We start from the raw sequence: 21,737 nt of genomic DNA on the forward strand, positions 1-21,737 counted from the left end.
AGCCACTGAGTTAAGGATGGTGCCTACTCTTTGCACATAGTGCTTAAATAAATCATTACTTCTTTACTGAATGCTACTAATCAAATTTGCTAATTAAGTGATGGTGGAAAGCTTTATGCTCTGAGCAGAGCCTTAGTCAGTGTTAATAATGGTACTTCTGTGTATCATGAAAGATTTAGGTGAAGGTGTATCCTGGTCTACTCGGGCATTCTGGTGAACCTTTGCTGAAAATAAGTGTCTCAAAATCTTTTATTTTCTTTTGATGATCTTTTATTTTCTTTTGATGCTGTATTAGTTCAGGCTGTACCTGCGGCAGCTTTATTAAGTGTGCCTACTGAGCCATCTCTTTGACTGTTTCCTTCTTCCCTACAAAGCCATTTGGTTGCTCTCCATGTTTCTCATCGTTATCATAAGCCTCGCACCTTTCCTATTTCTCATGGTCTGTCACTTGCTCAACAGGTTTCCCATTTTTCCTACACAACTGGCATCTCAGCCAGCGGAGCTGTGGGCTGCATTTTCTCCTCTGCAAGTGAACACAAAGGCATCGCTCCCATAGCTTTCATCTCGCTCATTACTGCTCACGATAGATTGTTCTGGACTGCTTTCTTACTGGTCTCCTGATCAAATGAAATATTGAGCCAGGTAGACATTGCACGGTGTTTCCTTTTGTGGTTCTCGGTGTATTGTGAAGGATTTCAGAGCTTGTTAGTCAGGGTATGAATCTCCAGTGACAACTGTAATCTCGCTGCTTTACAACACGTACAACTTGAAATCAAACAGTGGAGACAAATTATAAAACAGGAACAAATTTGACAAGGAAACTCCACGTTTACTCGGGAAACACGGTTTTAAAAAATGTCCTGGTCAGAATACGGTGTGGTTCTCCTCACCCTTGTGTCAGACTAATCTTCCTTGCTATTAGGTTACACTTTTGCTCATTTATTTTAAACATTTCCCACAAAGGCCTTGTCCGACCTGCCAACCTGTTTCATCTCTAAGAAAGAGACAGGTCCCACAGCTGAAGTCCCTTGTGTGGCAGGCACAATTCTGTTCTGCTTCACCCCAGTGCTGTGGCTGGGTAAACAGAGATATGCCCAGTGGCAAACAGGTAATCCTTTTCAGTGGTATCAATTTTCGGAGCTTTGGCTGCCTGAAATGAAATATCTGTTAGTATGTTTAGCATTATCAGTCCAGATTCATCAGGCTGTATTGATTAAATTTTTGCACTGTAAAAATACCATTTTGAACCACAGCAAAATCGATAAAGGGTGAGGGTTTTTTATATATACAAATTGGATTTGGATCAGGAAGAAAATATTCTTCATCAGATGAAAAATAAGTCGGGGAGGGAAGTGTGATACAAGATCTAAGAAGGGGGGGAAAGTTTCTCTGCCATTTCCCCCGCCTCTGCTGTGTTTGCCCTTTTGGACTGTTCTATCTGTCCGCTGATTAATTTTCTACAGAAACAAATTTTCAAGCAAATTGAGGCTCCCGGTTTGGAAAAGAAACTTTAAAATAGGTGTAGCATTACCAGAAGTTAAGTTTTTTTAAAAAAAAATGCAATTACACTCATATATTTAGAGTTGCACAATGGTGTTAATGGCAGCCTTCCTACTTGAAGACAGAAGAGCTGTTTAGAGAGTACTTAATGCATCAGAAATAAGTACAATGAGATGGCGGTAGGTTTATTTCCAGAAAGAAATTAAAACCCATCATTAGATTGATGGTGAAATGTTCTGAGTAACAAACAGTTGAGGATACGGCATTTTAGTTCCGGTGGGTTTATTTTATGTGTTGCGGGCTGTGGTAAGAAGATAAAGGCAGTCGGATACCTGTGAGGCAACATGCCAGGAAGAGTTTCTGCGTGAAGCTTGCAGTAGAAAGGTTTAAAATGAAACAGCATTTGGAAAATGGAGAAGTTTTGCCTTGGGTAGAAATAGTTAATCATTGTGCAGTAATTGTGTCTGAATGATCCCAAATAATAGTCCTGGCCAGGTGAAATGCAGATTGCCCGTGTTTTGCTCTGATGACACTGGCTATTCAGTAGTGCTTTTCTGCAACTCTTGTCTCCCTGAGGAAGACCCGACCTCCCGAAGTGCCTCGCTGCCCCCCGGTAGAACATCTCCTGCGATAATGCCGGCCCTACCGTGACGAAGAGCGCCAGGACTGATCATATCTTCACTTAGAGCGATTTCAGCTGTGCTGTTTTGCAGTTGCCAGTGAGACCACCCAAAAGCTTATTTAATGGAATCACTAATTTGTTTCATAGCAAAACCAATAGATCTAGTGAAGAGGAAACAGGGAACAGGCATCAGTCATGTACTCATGAGGGAAAGGGGGTACTTAATGAGTCCAAATAGTAGAAGACATTGAGAAGACGCAAGAAAGGAATGCTTTTTAAGGAGCGTCTGTGTAATGCACAGAAAACTGTAAATGGTTGTAATATCCTGTGAGCCTCTCTACCATCATTCAGAGCCAGGAACAAGGGAAAACACAATTTGTGGTAGGACCTGTTTTCTCCTTGAGAATTTTTTCAAAATCATTTCGTCTTCTGCTTAACCTAGCTTTATATGCTCTCTACAGTCTCTTGCTTCATGACAGTGTCAGAAAGGATAAATATCAGGAGCTGAATAAATTTTAAGCATTCTAGTCTGATAACACACTGTAATAGAAAACTACTTCAGACACACATGTCTGAAGTTGGGTGAGATGAATCTCATTCTTTGTGTCTTTTGTTGGGATGAGACACCAAGTCCCACTTTGTGCAAAAGCAGAATCTTTGGAAATTACTGTGGAAATTATTTTGAAGGTATATGTGAGATAAATTCAATGCGGTACTTTTGCAGCATTTGTGTAGTTAACATCAAAGTGTTGCCTTGAATTTATTCGCACAAATATAACAAACCGCTCAAATTCACAAATTGTTCTGGTACTCTGCGATGACCCTTAATATTTTTCTTTGTCAGGTATAAGCGTGTGATGCATGGAGAGAAGGACAAGAAGTATCGCAGTAAGAGAAACTTAGACTGAGAGAATATTTGTCTGTGATGATAGTCTGGTGGTAGTATGGATTACCTGGTCCTGTTGTAGGTTCTCTGTTGCTGGGAGCCTTTAAGGGATGCCAGGTATGATTGAATGTGAAACAAGGAAGAGCAGATGATCATGTGGAGTCCTTTGCAACTCCGTTTTCTATATATCTGCATTAAAATAAGTAAACTGGGCTATGCAGGTAGATACATGTCAGAACTGTGTGTTATTTTAGTATTCTGATAGTAGATAGTAGAGCAGTAGAGGTGGATGTTTTTTGTTTGTTTTTAATTGCCAAATAGTTGTCAGTCATTTGTTAATGATCTATCCTATTGATTTCTTTTTGATTGCACCAACTTTTACAGAAAGTTCTATGGCATTTTCCCATCAAGTGTACCTGAGTGGTGCGAAGGGTGGGCAGGAGGTGTAGCAGTTTTGTTGAGGCACCTTTGCTGCCTCTTCCACCCAGGAACCTGATTCCTGTTTGCCAAAGGAAACACATTCACAAACCCTGGCAGCTGACAGCTGAAGACTTCAGAATTGTTTTGCAAACACTTCCACGTCCCTTTCAATTCCAGCTTGGCCTTGGAGAGCAGGTGCCACTGATTACTGGCACAGCCCATGCGGTGCTTCTGCACTGTCCCCTTACAAAACTGGCCCTTCCTCGAGGGTTTATTGGCAAAGGTGTGGCTGGCCAAGGATGTAAAACATCGCACACCTTACGGACACACGGTAACACTGTTGGAGAAGCCTAGATTAGCTGCAGTTATAACATCCAGATTGCCAAAGGAGTATATTTAAATGGGGAGAGTAATGTAAGCTGTACCACAAAAATAGCATCTCTTCTAGTACAGATAGGTAAAACTTGACATCTACATTAAGCCTCTATAGCGCTCTCTCAGGTAACCTTCTCTAGTGGGGACGACTTTCTGTGAGGTTTTACTGGGGGGAAAAAAAAAAAAAAAAGCTCAAGTGTTTTTGAAACTCCTAAAACTAAATTTTTGAACTTTTTTTGCAGTGTAAAAAATTATATTAATAAAATCAGTTGCTGAAAATGAAAGTTAGAACAGAGCTGTCTCCAGGACACAGCAGGAAGGTAATTTAAAAAGCTCAGGAACATTGTTGAAATTATCATGCAAGCTTATTAAATGCAATGTATATTTAAATTGAAAAAACTTCCTTTATTAGGCCTAGATAGGTGATTTTTTGCTGCCTCTAGCAGTTAAGCTTATTGGGTGAAAGTCAGGATAGATTAATTTCTAATCTTTATGGGAAACCACTTATTAAAAAATGGATAGCAGAATTATTAATATGAGACTTAAGGTTTAGACTGTCTGTGGAACAGGACCCACTGCTGAATGTGAAGAAAAGTAAAATGAAAGTGTTTTCATAGTATTTGACCACTTTTGTTTGCATACAGTTTTGTATTCTTAGCTTGATCTTCTAAGAGTTATTTCTGAAACGTGTCAAATTAACATTAAAATCTTCCTTTATCATTACAAATTATAAAATATTTAGCTTTAATTTCCCTTTTCATATCATACAAGTAGAAACTTATTATAAAACAGATTTGAAAGAACTTATTGTTGACTTAGGTAATTAAAAAGAAGAATGTGGAGTGAATTTTTAATGCTTTTTAGATTAGTTCAGCAATGATCAACCTATTTGTCTCCTTCTCAAGAATATGTACAAATAACGCTTCACAGCTCGCCTTTGCCTTCTTCCGAGAAGATTAATGAGCACTCGGAATTAAGGACATGTCAGTACAAATTCTATACTGCGTTGAACTGGTTTCAGTCTCCTGTTCATTAGTTGATTTAAGGCTGAGGACTCTGATTTTTAGATTTGATCAAGATGCCGTTTCATGAGAACCTGTAAGGAACTGGGGGGTCGGCTGAGGCCAGCGCACAACACCCGGTCGGTGCGTGCTGGCAGCGACCCTGTGCCGCGGAGCTGGTTTTCAATAAGGGAATTAACTTCCCAGCCCTTCGTTTAGAGAACCTGGGTTTGATTGCAACATGTACAGGTATGAAAACTGAAACAGGGCCATGAATTACGGTGAATTAGGGTGACTCTTGGTTTAGGGGGAGCCCCTGCAATTCATGCCTGCTGAGGATCTGGTCCCTTAGCCACAGACCAGCCCGCAGCCTGCCACACTGCACAGGATCTGCCTGGAGCTCAGGCAGGCAATGTCCCACTAAACAGTGACAAAGAGGAGTGACAAAGAAGAGGTGGCTTTTATGTGAGCCTACAAACCAAAATGCCAAGGCAGCCGAGGGCCTTCATGAATTGTGTGTGTTGAACTGAACGTTGTGGGAACGGTTGACAATCAGTGTAACAGCATAACTAGAGGCTCGTGATGTAACATCCTCAAGTCGACTAAGCCAAACTGTACCTCTTGTCACCTGCCTCCCTTGTTACCGTACGTGTCACCTCCCCCGTGCTCTGGCCCTCTGCAGTCAGAGGATGGCACAGCTCGTGGCTCCCCAGCTGGACAGTCCCCATCCAAGCTGTGCACAGCCTCTCCTCCCTTGCACAGCCCATGTTGCTGCTTTGATATCTCAGTGGGCTGGTTAGCTCAGCAAACTTTCAGGTGTATATTATATATATATATATATAGCATATATGTATGTATAAAATAAAGCAAATAACGATCTGCCAGTTCCATGATCTGGGTCAGCTCAGTACTGTTTCAGACAGTAAGCTCCAGGGCAGGGACCACAGAGCCAGGAGATGGATGGAGAGGAGAGGGAGCAGAATAGCCGTTTCCATCGGAGCAGACATGCTTGGCTGTCTGAGCCACTGCACCCACAGGTCAACGCCCTTGCCCCGCTGTGCTGGCTCCTTCCAGAGCACCTACTGCTTTTTGGGGTGCTTCTGAGTCCTGTAGGACCAACTGCTATGGAAGCAGGAAGATGCCCCATTGAGCAGAACAGTTGCATGATGCCTGACTTACTGTCTGACTGCAGGGCTGCCTGAATTTTTACCACACTGGCTTTGTTTTGAAACTCTGCCTAAGTTTTGTTTTGTTTTGTTTCCTGTTGCATTTGGTTACTGTCCCCTTGCTTGAATCTCCTGTTGCCTAGTCTGCTGTGGAAACCCACTCCCTCGATACAAACACAAATGCTAATGTGGCTCCCTGCTATGCTGGTATTTCTGGACTTGTTTATCGACGGGAGGAGCTAAGAAATTGTTTTACATTTGAAAACAGCACAACCTGCACTGATAATGCTTTTTTTAATCTTCGTTGTTTGAATTAGCTGTGGATTAAAGCTGCAGGCCCTACCACAGCATTAATAGGATGACATTGGGCTTGGTTTCCCTTGCTTTGCATGAGAAGTCTGGGGAGAATCTTGGATTTTCGTGGCAGAATGCATTATCGCCGTAAACAGCATTTCTGAAGCCTCAAATTAAATCACCGAAACAAATGTAAGTCTCAAAATTGGCCTCAGTGACCATGAAGTGTGAGCTGGCTGAGCAGCAGAAGAACGGCAGAGGTAACTGCAGAAAGTGTCTGGTCCAAACTAAGAAACCAGGTTTCATTACAGCTGGTACTTACAGAATTGGTTTTGATTTGGCTTAGTCGACTTGAGGATGTTACATCACAAGCCTCTAGTTATGCTGTTACACTAACTGTCAAAGAAGAGTTAGACTAAATATTTGGGGGGGGGGGGGAAATGCATTACTGGATGGAAAGGCAAGAGCTAGGTAAGATCATTCCTGCATTCCTTTGCCGGAACAGGTTTGACACACTCTTTTTTTGTAACATTTTTTAGTCAGTTACTGGTATCTGGCTACTGTGCCCTGACTTGTTGGCAGAAACAAGGTGTGAAAACTGAGTAACTGGGTGCAGGACAACTAACATAACATTTGCTGTGGCACAGAGCCAGTTTTGGTGCCAGAATTTGTGCCAGTGTGTTTTCTTTCCAAGACAGTGTGGCTGGGATAGAGGAAGCCACTGTATTCCCATAGGTGAAAAATAAAGGAAAATTCATCTGGCTGTGTATGATCTTATGTGGGAAAATAAAATATTTAAAAAAAAGGAGTCTTGTGAGTGAAAACTATATAGTGACTGGCCTAGGATATTTTTTGATGAGATAGGAAATCTTGTATCTCCACTTCATTAATCTGATTGAATTTAGGAACATTTAAACTTTTTATTTCTTGTGTGAGCCATAGCGAAAACAATGGAAAACTTCAAACATTTTAAGTTCCATTTAATTTGGGGGTTGTAAAATAGGAATATGTGCAAGATCTATTTCCCGGTGGTAGGGATGTGCCTACATTGCCTTCGGCTCCGTGCTGCTGTTGCTTTAGTTTGCTTGGAGGATGAGTTTGTCGTGATTAGCCTCTGCTGGGTGGGCAGGCAGAGGTGGGGCAGGCGTGCATGCCATGCGTGGGGATGTGTTCAAGGTTATCCACATGGTGCTTTGATTTATTTTCAGATAAAGAAGTGGTAGGAGCCGCTGACAGGATCAGGAGGTTGGTGTGCCGCCTTGTTTCCCCACTTCAGCCGTTCCAGCCTACATGGCCACTTCTGTATGTTGATGCCTATGATATTCTCTGGAGTTTTGGCATCGGTCGAACTAAGCCGGTCCCACAACTGCAAAAAACTATGTAGCGGACACTCAATCAAAAAAAACCCATCTACTGCACTTAGCCCAGCATAGTGTAAACTACGTAATATTTCTTAAAATCCTCTTAACAATCTTTGCCACTTACAGTAAAATACCAAAAGCAATAATTATAATGAACTAAAGGGAGATCAGGAGAGATCAAAGCCATCCCTCTAGCAACCTAAATCCTTGAAAGCAGCAGGTAATTTGTTAGATTTAATTCTCAGGATTTAGCCCATGCCCCAGGCTATAAAGACAGGTTAAAATAATGCCAGTGGTCCTCTGCCGGTCTGGCCTGGGGGTGATTCTTTGTGATCCCAGGTCTGGTGGGATCAGTTTATTTCCTAGTCACGGAAGCATGTATTTGGATGACTTCAGTGCCAGTGAAATAACGGAGCGAGTCCCCCCTGTAGTCCTCTGAGCGGTCTCAGGTTTCCAAGAAGAAAACAAGTAACAAAACAACAAAGCCGAGCTGAATTATGCAGCAAGGGGGAAGAAATCCTTCCTGGTACACGCAGGCAGGCAGTCCAAGGCATGAAGCATTAGACAGATATGTGATCAGCAGGCAGCAATCAAGTCCTTCCAAGGGATAACGCCCCAGGCTCAGCACGGGTTTTCCTTTGAATATAGCCGAGTAGTCTCTCTCTGTGTTCTGTGTACTCTTCTGCAGGAATATCAACACATAACTGTGTGTGTCTTGTACTCCAGCACAACACAAGTCCTTGTCGAAATAGTACAATTTATGATTTTTTTTTTATATATTATTTCTTTTAATTCCTCAGGACAGTACTTCCCAACTACTTGATTTTATCTTAGGTTCCTTACCCTGCCTTCTGCTTCTGAAGGTGATTCTGTGTTGGACCATGCTCTTCCAGTTTGTCACTCACCGATTTAACTCAAGACAGAGCCCGGCACGTCTGCAGTGGCACCGTGCAGTTCCCTTTCTGTATTGCTTTTCTCTCTGCATTAAAATGTCTGGAATTTATAAGATTTCAATTTAAACTTTAAAAACTTTGCTTGGTATATACGGTGACAGCATTTGTCACTACAAATGCTTTTAAGAATGTTTATATACAAGCGTTCCAAGATATAAATTATCATTGTTTAAAATCTGTCAAGGGAAGAATCTTGCCACAACTAAATATGTAACACTGACATTTGGAATCAGAGCAGACATGATTATTTGGCTCACGCTTGTAGTGCTATCAGCTGCTTTCTGAGAGGAAGGAGGAGGAAACATTTCTGTGGCAGGTTAATTGCAGAATAACAAGCAAATTCTGTCTCTTGACACTAATTATTCTAAATAAATTCAAACTACATGGAACCTTTTTATAACAAAGCCATTCTTTTCACAGAACAACTTTTAGTCTAAGTGGAAGTAGAATTGCAATTGGCATATTGTGATGTATTGCAACAATTCAGGACTTTCATTCCACTTGACGGCAAGTGGTGTTCTACAATGCCCAGGTAGAGAAATTCTTCTGAGTGCAATGAAAGAGGTACTGCTGTCTTCCTGAAACAGCTTTTCTGGTTTCTTAGCAGTTGGCTCATGAAAATCAGGAGGAAGGAAAACAAGTTTTAATTCTTGAAAGCCATTTTTGCGCTAGGCAGATCTGCATGGCCTGTAAGCCAGGTGATGCTGTATACGGTCATCAGAGTGGGGTGCTTGCTCTTCTTCTTTCCCACTGTTACCTTTCTGGTGGCTGTTCTTAATGTAAGTGAAGGCAGTTTTGCCATCACTACAAACACCTGAATATCTCAAAGGCTGTTTTCTTATGTGTATTTAATGTGCCACTTTAGCCTTTAATTCAGCTCCCTTGCAATATTTTATGATAGATTTCAGAACCGCACTGGTGGGACCTGGGAACGGACATGGCATGCTATTATTAAAAGCCTCAGCTGAAATCGGTCAAAAGATAAAGACTTCTGCATGTCATTGCTTGTCTGTTTTAGACCCATTGCCCTACCATATGCAAAGCCACCATTTGCAGTCCCCACCCCAACCAAATAAATGGTCTTGCAAGTAACTGCTAAAGAAGGAGGCAGCCACACTGGCTGAGGTCTGTACCGGGGGATGAAATCTCGTATTCGATCCAGCTGATGAGTGATATTAATATAAAGTGATTACGTTTGGTATCAGTGCAAAGTCTGCTTGAAGTCTGGAACTGCTGTTTGTTACGTTTTTCTGTAATTCCATGCAGAGCTATGTACCCTGGACTGCGGGAGCCACGGTGTCTGTTCCAGAGGGATATGCCAGTGTGAAGAGGGCTGGGTGGGACCAACCTGTGAAGAACGTACCTGCCACTCTCACTGTGCTGAACACGGCCAGTGCAAGGACGGGAAGTGTGAGTGCAGCCCTGGATGGGAAGGGGACCACTGCACCATCGGTAAGTGGGGTTTGTACCTTGAGAAGTAAAACACGTCAGGTCTTAACCAGTTATACAAAGATCTGCCGTAGGCATCAGTCTGACTGAGGTCGTTTTGGAAGAAGAGACCCGGAGTCAGGGCAAGTGTAAAAAGGTGCCTCTGCACGGATGGTGCACTCTGCTTGTCCCGCAGAATAGCAGCTCAGAGCAGCTTTCTCTTCATAGGAAATAACATTGCTGAATTAATTTTTTAAAAAAGCACAAAAACACACAAAAGAAAGCTATCGCAGTCCTAACATACCTTTGGGTTGCGTTCATGTGTGAACTTTGGGTCAGGAAGAAAAAAAAATGTTTAAGAAATACAAGGTGTGAGGGGATGAAGCTATTATTCAGCTCAAGTAATTCTTGCTTTAAATCTCTTACCTTCATGTCTGAGGATTTACATATTTTACTTATTACTAGAGGTGCGGTTTCTATAGCTGGCTTCTAACAATATTCCCAACAAGGTAAAGCTTTCAGATCTTTTTAGAAGTCATTACTCTACTATACAAATGCAATAGTTATATTTTTAATGAAATACCACAGCTTTTTTTAAAGTCTAATAGTGTTTCTCCCTAAAATGTCCCAGAGCAAGATTATTCATAAACATTTTAATTGTTTGTAATAGCAGGGTATATAATTTTTAAAGGCAAGCAGCATAAGCTCTCATAATTGCTTCGTGAAAAAACGTAGACTGCTTTATCTTAATCATTTTAAGATAATTCTTTCATTGACGTTAGAATTCAGTAAATCAAATTTGCTAAATCAAGAATTAGGTTTGTGAAGGGGGAATGGCCTGATTTTCTAAACATAAAGCAAATCCAGAAAAGGACCAAAATAATGAAGATAAATAGAGCTGTTCTTCAAATGGTGGGCACTGCCAGGCATGACCCAAGCTGTCCTCTGCATGCTTGTCATCAAATGGAGAGCAATCACACGCACAGTGTTTTGCTCGCAGTAGCAGGAATAGATGTGACTGCAGTAAGAGAGAGACACTTTATATCTAGCCAACAGGTGGCAAGCCACGAGCAAACGGTGGCTGTATTTTCATTTGGGTACAGAAGTTCAATCCATCTCAGTTTTGTTCTTTTCTTTTTTAAGCTCACTACTTAGATGCTGTTCAAGGTAAGTTTTTCATATCAGCACTGTGAAAAAATTTTGAAAAGATACAAAAGTATTGGGAATGGGACGGTTTGTGTAACTGTTTGGTCTAAGCTCTGTGCTGCTAAGTTGCCAGAACAGAGAAAACATTTGTTTATGGAGATATAGATATGTGGAGATTCATATAAACATACAGAGAGAGGTTTACAGAAGAAAGTGCAGTTTTTAACAAATAATGTGCTCAACTCATTTGGAGAGTCATAGCAATGTAAGCATGTTTTCTGCGGCCATGTGATGTGCTATGTTAGGCAAATCAGTTTTTTGCTCTGGCTGTAAGGACAGAGCTGAGGACTTGCTCAAAAAAATCTGTGTTGATTCTGTCTTCCGTAAGAACAAAAAAATATTTTTATTATTTTTTTTAACATTTGTGCTTGAAGCAAGTTTCTTTTGATAGAGAAGCACACTTTCTTAAAAGCTGTCTATGCTAGATGTGATATGGTTCTCCTCAAATCATTTGATACAAGAGTTACATTTTATGTTGTGTTGTGTATGGTGCCGCTCATTTCATTTGCGTGCCTGGCCGCAGGTCCTGCTTATTCATGTCAGCGCAAGTTCCTTCCCCGCGTTTGACAGCAGTCCCTCTGTCCTCACCGTGCCGTGCAGAGCAGTGATGCGCATTGCTCCTTGCAAAAGTGCTGCTAGCTGAAATATCAAACTCTAACCAGTATTCCAGAAAGACCTGGGTGTTTACTTTGTATTTGTTATTTCTTCAGAATTAGATGATAATGAAATCATGTAGACATTCATTACAATTCTAGTCTTAGAGGACAACCGCAGACAGCAGCAAAATATGATCATATACAAGAAATGAATGAACTCAGCAGCACAGTGACTTGATGTGGAAAAACACCCCCGTTACCCAGAACAGTGCTCTCACTCTGCCCTTTTCCCCAGCCGCTGAAAGAGGCAAATAATTGGCTTTTATATTGTATCTGGTGGTTGCCAACCTCATGCTACTTTAGAGCAGCAACTTCCAGAATTCCGGTGTGTGAAAACGGTGCTGCCTGTCTCCAGCTCTGCCGAGCAAGAGGGTCAGATCCGCCAGTGCCCCTGTTTGCAGATGTTTTGATAAGCTGCGCCGAGGGTGAGAAGGAGAGGGATGATGAGTCTAGTGTGAAGTCCCCAGGAAACGTGCTGCATGCCGGGCTTTAAGTCACAACCTGACAGAGCAGTCATACAGATTCTCTGACTCTCTGGTCAGCTCCTCCAAAGTCCATTTGGAGCATCTTGGGGCCACCAAACACATACGCAGACTGAGGCCTCTTCTTTCTCCCTCAAAAAAACCTTGTCTCTTAACACGGAAGCGTTGATGCTCACTACCAAGTACAGAACAGCTCCCAGCTCCTCTGCGTCCCTGCTGGCAAAAAGAAAGGAGCCCTCTTAGAAGGGATGCCACTTGTGCTGTTAAGCTTATTGCTGAGCTTTATCCATTGTCCTTTGGCTCCATGTGTGACATGGCGAGGATTTGACAAATGTCTGAGCTGGCACTAAACTAGGCAAGCAGATGGACACGAGTGTACCCATCCAAGAGACAATTCCTCTCACTTGTATAGGCCAGAGACCTAGCTGAGAACGTCCTAATTACTATTGATTCAGAGCTTACAAGTATGTAATCCAAAGGATGCTACAGTCATTGTTTCAGTTTAGATCTCGAATCAGAGCCACTCAAGGGCAAGTGTTTGTCATATTTGAATTGGCTGTAATGGGAAGGAAGTGGAACTGGACATTGGAAGGGAATGCTCCCTCGTTTGCCTTCTGTAGAAAGAGTTGGACTCCAACTTAAATCAAATTCGCTTTTTCTCAGTCAGCTGAGTATTTATGAACAGAATAAAAAGGTCCCTGCAATCTGTAGGATTATGTCCATAAATGCCAGTTTGTCATTTAAACGTTTTCCATGTCTGTCTTTGATATAAACATTGATTATGTCTATACCTTCCTTTGTGATCTACAACTTATTCAATAAGTAGAGAAAGAGCTGGACACAGCAAACTGTTAAATATCTTCTTGTAAGTTTACTCACTTTTTTCCTGCACACAAAATGTTACACACGAAAAAATCCTCGTTCCTCATTGAGAAATGACTTTTGGGCAAGCAAAGGAAGGGACCAGGCTGGGGATTTTTTGATATTTGGGCAAAAATATAAATGACTTGCAAGGGACCTGTGACCATTTAAAGACAGCAAGTATAATGCTACATGAAAGAATGTTAAAGAATAATTACAACTGTAAAAGAAGAGAAGAAAACTCCTCCATGAAGGCTTCTTTTTTACATTTTCTTTTCTAGATGGCTGCCCAGGTCTGTGTTACGGAAATGGGAGGTGCACTCTCGATCAGAATGGATGGCACTGTGTTTGTCAAGTGGGCTGGAGTGGCTCAGGGTGTAACATTGTCATGGAAATGGTGTGTGGAGATAACCTGGACAATGATGGAGGTACGATACATAATTCATGTCTCTGTGTTTATTTGTTACATACCTGATTGCCATTTGAGTCTATAGTTTTGGTGTATGTTTTTTCTTTTTATCGCAGATTGTCAATGTTTGTCTGTTTGCTCGAGACAGTTGTTCCACTGACTTCATCTGAAGCAGTGCAGTGAGGGAACAGACCCTTGTGCTAGATGTTATTCAAGGCAGAAATTATGTATGTGCCATGCCTATCATTCCAGTACTTGAATTTTTTCATTAAAAAAAAAGTACAAACCCAAAGAAAAACAAAAAAAAAGGAAGGTGTGGCAAGTAATTTCTTCTATCGCCTTTCCGCTCTACCTCGTAACTGTCATCTATTTCAGAAAAGACAGCTGATAGATACCCAAATTAAAAAAACTCTGTGCCTGTCAAAATGTATCCAGAGTTGTGTCTTATCTTAACATTAAATGAATATATTTGCAAGTGTAAAGCATGCTTTTAGAGACACTTTTTTAACATTAATCTCTTTCTCAATGTTTCCACTGAGACAAAGCGCAGTTCTTGCAGTTGTCTGGACCTGCATTTGAACAATTGTTGAGTAAGCTGGTGGAGAAAGTATGTAGAAGTAGTTGTTGAAAGTATCACAAACTGCTAAAATAATCCTTCTAAAATAATCCTGTACTAAAATAATCATTCACTTTTTTCCACCAGTTGAACCAGGTCCTTTGGCACTAGGTGCTCCCAACCTCAGACCTCTGTAGTCTTGATTCCTTCTAAAACTGTCTAGGTTTGGGGTTTGCTGGGAAAAAAACAGTTCTTTTGTAAATTAATCTCTGCCTCCTTTCCAGCAGTTCATCCTAATACACGAACTAGCGCGTTTTTTTCAAGAAAACCATCCAGGCTCTATTTCAAACTTACCGCTGGCAGAAAAGCCACAACATTGCTCTCTGATTTTTCTGGGAGTTAATTATTTTCCCTGTCTATTTTAGGAATACTCATTTACTGGGTAGTCAAGAAGGACTGTTGCTGTCCTTTCCTTTACTTACTACCATCTCGCACAGTGTGCTTTCCCCCACACTCGGAGCTGACAGCTTTCTCATTCAGACTGTGAATACACCTGCCCCAAGCACAGATACTTTTTTTTTTCCTTAGATTGTACACTGAATTGTATTGAAATATCTATTATCTTACTGTGTCGCACTTACAGGCCATTTCAGTGTCTTGGGTGAGATCTCATACCCCGCTGTGGTGTCAAACCTTAGTATACCGATTGTCTGCTTTGTTCTAGGTCATTGATAAATTAAGCTTGATTTGGGGCCAAGAACTGAGGTCATGGTGGGACCTCAATAGAAACATTCTGACTCAGTGATGATTCCTCATTTACAGATATATTTTGAGACCTTCTGATTTTGTATCCTGTGGGCTCTAAGACCATGCTGTCCTTTGGCAAAGGCTTCCTCAATTCTGAACCCCTTTCAAAATCACCTTATTCCTCTCTCGTCCTTCCTTTTCCACCTTCTTTCCAAGACGTCTAACAACCACCTCTCTGCACACTCTCTCTGCTCTTCTGCACTGGTGTGTATCCCTCTCACACAGGGTCCCACAGCTGGCATCGCTGCCCCCCGTGTGCTCTCCCATCTGTCTGGCGCTCTCCCCTGCTGTCCGAGCCACTGACTCACTCGCCTGCACTCTTAAATCTGTCCACAAACCCCCTGTTTAGCCTGTAATGTATGTAAAGCATTTTCTGATACACTCTGTGAACTGGCTCTGTGTAAACTGCCCTGTATTGTGATTTTAGGTGCTTTATATTCTGCAGTAACAGTGAGTTATTGAAAGAGCTGGCAGTTTTAACTCTAAATCTCCTTGAATTTGTCAGTTTAAGGCAGACACTTAACATCATTTCACTGCAGGTTTTAAAAGTAATTTTCTTTTTTCCTTTTTAATGGCAACATAACATGGACTAGGACAGCTCTGTTGACATTACAATTAGAGATAAGTGCAGAGAGAAATATTTAATTAATCTGACGACTACAGATGGGCTAAGTGTAATTATGTTTCCTTCACAATCAATTTTATATAAGAAAAGAAAATTATGGCTACATATTAAAACCACTTCTCTTTATACATTAAGTTCATAGGACCTGATCTGGCATAAGCATAAATTAGAAAAATTCCCCTAAAGTCGTGGAGTCATACCAATGTTACATTAATGTGAAATCAGAAGCTGATTCCTAGTGTTTCAGGGTTCGTAGACATACACAACAGGAAAAATAGAAATTAGGAAGAAGACATGACGCTACCTGTTCAGTCCCATGTGCTGCGAGGTTGTGCCTTAGAGGATGAGAATATTACCGTGGCATAATGAGTTACCATCCATCAAGCTAAGTAACTGGATTAGGTTCATAAAGGTGGAACTATTAATGTTTTCGCCTGCAGTTGCGGTGAGTTAAGAGCATGTACTCAGCGGAGTTACAGAAACTCACCCGGCAGGTAGTGACTTCCTAAGCCATTAGGATGCGATCACCTTCAGTCAGTGACACAGAGCCCAGGGGACCGAGCTCCAGGCCCTAGCAAAGGTCTTATTCATTCCAGTTGGGTTTAAATCAAACATTTGTATTTCAGTCCTTAGGAAGTGTTTTGTGCTTCAAGTTCATTAGGAGGAAGTCATAACCAAAGAACAAAGCTGTAGTAAGGCTGGACAATTATTATGTCAAGCAAACTAACTTCAAGAGTTAGGCAGAGTGATAATTTTGTGTGGTTTCCAGTTGATTTATTATATGGTACTTTAACAGACTGAAAAACTGATATTATTACTATATAAAAATACATTCAAATACATGGTAGAAAAAGCATGTTAGAAAATGAAGTATTTTATCAGTTCCAGCTGTAGGGATCAAATAATGTTGGGGTTTTTTTATTATTTTTTTGGCATGAGTAATGTAATTACAAAAAAATGTAAATTTGGCAAATTTACTTGGCATGAGGAAGTGTTAATGTTATTGTTTGGTCTGTAGTAACAGCACAAAAGCTTTGGGAGGGAGGAAGTCTCAGATTTTTTGGGGACGTGTTAGTGTGAAGGTGAGCCACGTGCGTTTCCACAGGTGCCCCGGTTCTGCAGGAGCTGAAGCACCAATGCGGTGGTCTGATCCCAGCAGCAGCTAAACACCATGCGGCCGCTCACCCCCTCCCCGCCACTTGGTGGGATGGGGAGGGGAATCGGGAAATGGTCAAACTTGTGGGTTGAGAAAAAAAATTGAATAATTGAAATAAAGTAAAATATAGTAATAATAATTGTCATGAAAAGGGAGTTAACAAGACGAGAGAGAAAGATAAACTCAGGGGAAAAAGCCAAACAAGTGGTGCACAATATAGCTTAGCACCTGCTGAGCGATGCCCCCCCCCCAGTTTATATACTGAGCGTGGCATTCTGTGTTATGGAATATCCCTTTGGTCAGCTGTCCTGGCTGTGTCCCCTCCCGGCTTCTTCTGCCCCCACCTTTCTCGCTGGCAGGGCCTGAGAAACTGCAAACTCCGTGACTTGGTGTAAGCATTACCTAGCCATGACTAAAACCATCGGTGCGTTATCAACATTATTCTTATCCTAATTCCAAACCACAGCACTATGCCAGCTACTAGGAAGAAAATGAACTCTATCCCAGCCAAAACTAGGACAACCGAGTTCCCCATCGGGACAGTTATCTCTTTAGCAAGGTTAAACAATGCAAAAATACTTTCTTGAGCTGGAAGGCTACTATTTCTTTTAAAGCTCCATTAGTATACGCTGTACTTGTGCGCTGGCTGTACGATAACTGCCTTGCCCATTCCATTTCATAACTCTCTGTTAGCTTTTTCCTGCTTGCAGACTTAAGGGCATGTTTACCTGTTCAAATATCACTACAAATATCATTGAAAAGGTCTTAGCATTATAACAGATGCATGACGGCATGGTTTGCACTTGCTCTTGCGGAGTGCATCTGCAGTCTGTTAGCCGTGTGATGTCCGTTAAATAATGCCAAGAAGTCAAGCAGGTGTCCTTTGCAGCAGGGCCTTTCCCTCACCGTGGCTTGCTTCCGCATCACATTATTCCCCATTTCTCATTCTCCTTTCATTGTCATGACTGATGTGATTTCATTTTCAGTTTATAAAATGACCATTCAGCTCATCTGAGCAGGTCATTTTCTCTTGTCCTGCCATTACTTTAGACTCATTTGGAAGCTTCAGTAGCTCCAGGAGACTGCCTGAAAGCTCTGCCAGGGCGAGTGCCTGCATCCCGGGCACAGGGAGGCAGAGCCTGGGATGTGCAGGCACTGGGCACCAGCTCGCAGGTCACCCCCCACCCTGCCAAGCTGCAGGTTACCCGCTATCCTGACATCTATGTCAGGTCTTCATCTTAAGCTGGAAGTTGCAGCCTGTCACTCACGCCCATTTCTTTGTTGCGGATCTCTCTTCAGTTTGCCCAGATCTCTTGTCATCGTTTTCTTTTTCTTTCGTGAATCAATCCTGACTGTTTGTTTTTAAGGAAAATACTATTTACTACAAGCTTTGAATTCTCTTCTAAATACCCCTTCAGTCACTTCAGACAGTTATTGTAGCTTTCTCCAAGCTTTCCCAAGCACAAAAAAAATATATGACTCAGCATAGCCTTGGGCTGATAACCAGCGCTGCTAAAATATTGATGTATTTCTGACCCATCCATTGGCATTTTAATAACCTATCCATCACAGAGATATTGAGTCCATATATAAGTAATATGCTATTATTACACAATATAAATAATACTGATGGGAATGGCTTTCATTGTTGCTGAGCAGCGAGGGCTCCCCGGGGATACTTAGAGTTTCTGAAAAACCCTGATCTATTTGCATTCTCCTGCACGTGGAAGGCCAAACACCACCGGTACTCACTGGGTAGGACACTCTGCAGCCTTCCCACAGGCACACTGGTGGGTTTCCAGTGTCCTTACACAGTTCTAGTTAACAACCTCAGAGCCTGCTGCATGCCTTGTGTTCCAGCTGAAATCTGCGGAGCGGTCTGGGTAAATGCATACAAATAAGCATCAGAGACTCGTGATGGGTGCTGCTGCTCAGTCCCTTCTGAAGTTACTCTTTGATTCAGTTTGCTTAGATTCCTGGCAACCCTAATTGGACTTAACTGAGCCTGTGGTGAAACAAGTTGGCACAGGCATTGTTTAATGCTTGTTTGAAATCTGTAAAAGAAAGCAAGCACGGATAAGTTGAAGGCTCCTGTGGATATTTTATTATTATTATTTTCACAAACAACAATAGTTTTGAACCGTTGATCATGCAAGTGCACTGACAATTTCAAATCCTTCAAGTGCTGGGAGTCATGGTGTTGAGGTTTTGTAGGTTGTACTGCATAAGGAGTTCAGAGAACAAAATCTGCTTACTGCAAGGGGAAACTTTAAGCCTATTTTTCACTTTCTATGAAAACATTCTGGCCGTAGTTCTTACAGCTCCGTTGCTGGCTGGCGCTCACCAGGATCAGTGCACCGGGAGTGGGAGAGCGCTTACACACGCACCTCTGGGTTGCTCTGCAGCAGTGAAAATGAAGGTCATTTATCACTTATACTTAGTATATTGCTTAGAGTTGGATTTGATTTTCTTGGCTGAGCAAGTACCTGTGTTAGTATGTGTGTTTGTGAGCATTCCTGAGTACCTGTGGGTGCAGGCACCATGGAAGCATGTACACCACTCCTTGTAGTATATCTGGGTTTGGCATTAACCATAAAATTTCAAACCCATTGTAGTTAACGTTAGTAGTGTCTTCTCCATGTGTGACAAAAGCTTGAAGGGGTGAGAACCCTGCTCTTTTACTGAATTTAAAACCAGAAGAATAGCAATTTTAAGTATTGTTGTTGACTATTTGTGTTTTGCTTGCCAGAACCTAATGATAGCGGATGGTTGATTAAAATAGCTAACCCAGTAACATGGGAGGTAGAGTCTGATTGAATCTGTCGTTTTCATAGCCAGTTAATAAAGCATCCTAGTGGTTTAATAGAAAAGGAACCACTGTGAAAGTTATTGCGTGCTGCACTGGTGAGCTGGGGAAGCCACCACTGCCAAAATTAGAAGTGGTTTGTTCTTTGCTTTCCTCACCAGTGACCTTACCCAGTGCCTCTGGAATGTCCTCAGGTGTTCTGCTAGCTGGACACTTTGTACTAATTGTGAACACTGATCCATTTTCAGCAACATGAGTTATTGTGATGTTCCCATATTTGCCACCATGTATTGTAAGTAGTTTTAAGAGTAGCTGAGAAGACTAGAAAAGCCAAGATGTGAAAAGTAGATGGCACAGGGCTGTTCATATCAGGCCCAAAAGATGTGACTTCTTCCATACTCTTGCTGTTAGCTTAGAGCTGACCAAATGCGTTTTTCTTTTCCTGCTGCTACTTCCTTTTATTGAGGATTTAATATATATATTATGCAGCGTATGGAAAGCTCAAATACCACACACGCGAAATCCAGTTACTGTACAGCATCTCCCAAACATGGCAAGAGATATATTGCTGGAAAGTAACTAACGGCGAGGTGGGGCCGTGACTCCACTGCCAGCCTGGCTGGCTGCTGGAGGTGGTCATCCACAGAGGGGAGAGGTTGCTGCTGCATAATGTGTACGTCAGGGAATGTGCTGTGCCCAGCACGGACTGAGCCTTCCATGGCTGCAGCAGAAACGTAGCTGAGGATGTGATTTCATCACACTTGTGGCATTCTTTCCATCATATTAAATAAGCAGAAATTATCTGTAAATGTATAAGCAAAAAAATATATTTTGTTTGATGGAAAACATTGTGTGATTCCATTGACACAAACTCCTGATGCAAGAAATATTACTGTCATTCCTTGTAAAAAGCTTCCTGAAAGGATCCCTTCCCCAGCAAGGAAATGGGAAAATCTTTTCCTAACTCTGCGAGCTACGGTGATGCAGAGAGGAATGAGGTGACTGAAAACACAGCAACTTGTTCTGGCATGTGCTGCCTTTTCTTTGAGATTGTTTAAATTATTTAAGAGTGCTATGAAGTGCTTTTTTCCTCAAGTCCATCTTTGTGAATTCTATTTTAGCAGTAATACTAAAAATATTTTAGTTGTCTAATTTACTTACAAAAACAAAAATCCCAGTTCATCATTAGCACTTGCATACAAAATGAAGTACCTTGAAGATGTGAAACCGTAACCTCAGATTCATCAAAATGTGAATCACTTTATTACATAATCTGTAGTGCACCATGAAGGTGCCTGTCTGCCTTTTATAGAAAATAAATTTAAAAAAATGCTAATAGCAAATCAAAATCATTTACGCCTCCGTAATACATTTTAGTCTGTACCTATGCTGTGATGCACTTTGTGGTAATTGACAGTAAAAACTTCAGTGTATGGGCTCCCCTGCTGAATGAATTACGGTTTTTGCTGTTTGTAGTAGTTTGTTCATTCTCCTGACTGTTGTCTCCTGAGATTATGAAAGAAACCCTGCTGTTTTCTTAACACGGTGAGTTTTTTAATAGTTGGTTCCTGATACGACAGCTTAACTAAAAACTGTGACCACTGGTTGAGAGTTGACTAATGTATTTGTAGCGTTTTCAGGTGAATGAGTTTGATGTTATGGTTTATAAACAGGATTCTTTGTTTTTCTGGGTTATTCTGGTGGATTAAAAATCTCATTTCAGATAGGATTGGCTTGTTGAAAATGTTATCCTCACATGCACTTACTAATGTGTTTTGCATTACCACAAACTGCCTCCATATGTAACTTTTGATTCTGTACCAGTTTGTTTTACCTGCTTCATTTTAATAGCTATCATGCTGAATTACAGTAGTTTCTTTTGGGGGTTTAGATTTGGGGATTTTTATTTTTCATTTGTATGGCCTAGGTTAAACTAGACTTAAATGAGCCTAAAGCAGAACAAAGATTTTATTTTGGCTTTGAAGTTCTGTATTTGCCCCAGAACAGGTGTTTTATTCTTTTACTTCAGCACAAAGTGTGAAAAATATTTTTCAGTTTTACCCAAGTTGATTTCTTTTCTAAATGTTGTTTGATTGTTTGGAAAAAAGTTAGAAGTTACATTACTCAGACAAATCCAGTTATTCTTAAATGCAGACACCCAGTGGCC

At 41.4% G+C, this 21,737-nt stretch overlaps 1 protein-coding gene across 2 annotated transcripts in view; it reads left to right on the forward strand.

The window, feature by feature from the left end:
* Positions 1 to 21,737, forward strand: part of TENM1 (teneurin transmembrane protein 1) — a 344,996-nt gene that overhangs the window by 231,397 nt on the left and 91,862 nt on the right. The window contains exons 12-14 of one of the 2 annotated variants that reach the window (XM_040614729.1): positions 9,845 to 10,030; positions 11,150 to 11,173; positions 13,493 to 13,639. In XM_040614729.1, the coding sequence (XP_040470663.1) occupies positions 9,845 to 10,030; positions 11,150 to 11,173; positions 13,493 to 13,639 (357 nt within the window). The remainder of the gene's footprint in view (positions 1 to 9,844; positions 10,031 to 11,149; positions 11,174 to 13,492; positions 13,640 to 21,737) is intronic. The other variant, XM_040614730.1, reaches the window with a different exon arrangement.

Source organism: Falco naumanni, chromosome 14, assembly GCF_017639655.2.
Source record: "Falco naumanni isolate bFalNau1 chromosome 14, bFalNau1.pat, whole genome shotgun sequence".
Lineage (NCBI taxonomy): Eukaryota > Metazoa > Chordata > Aves > Falconiformes > Falconidae > Falco > Falco naumanni.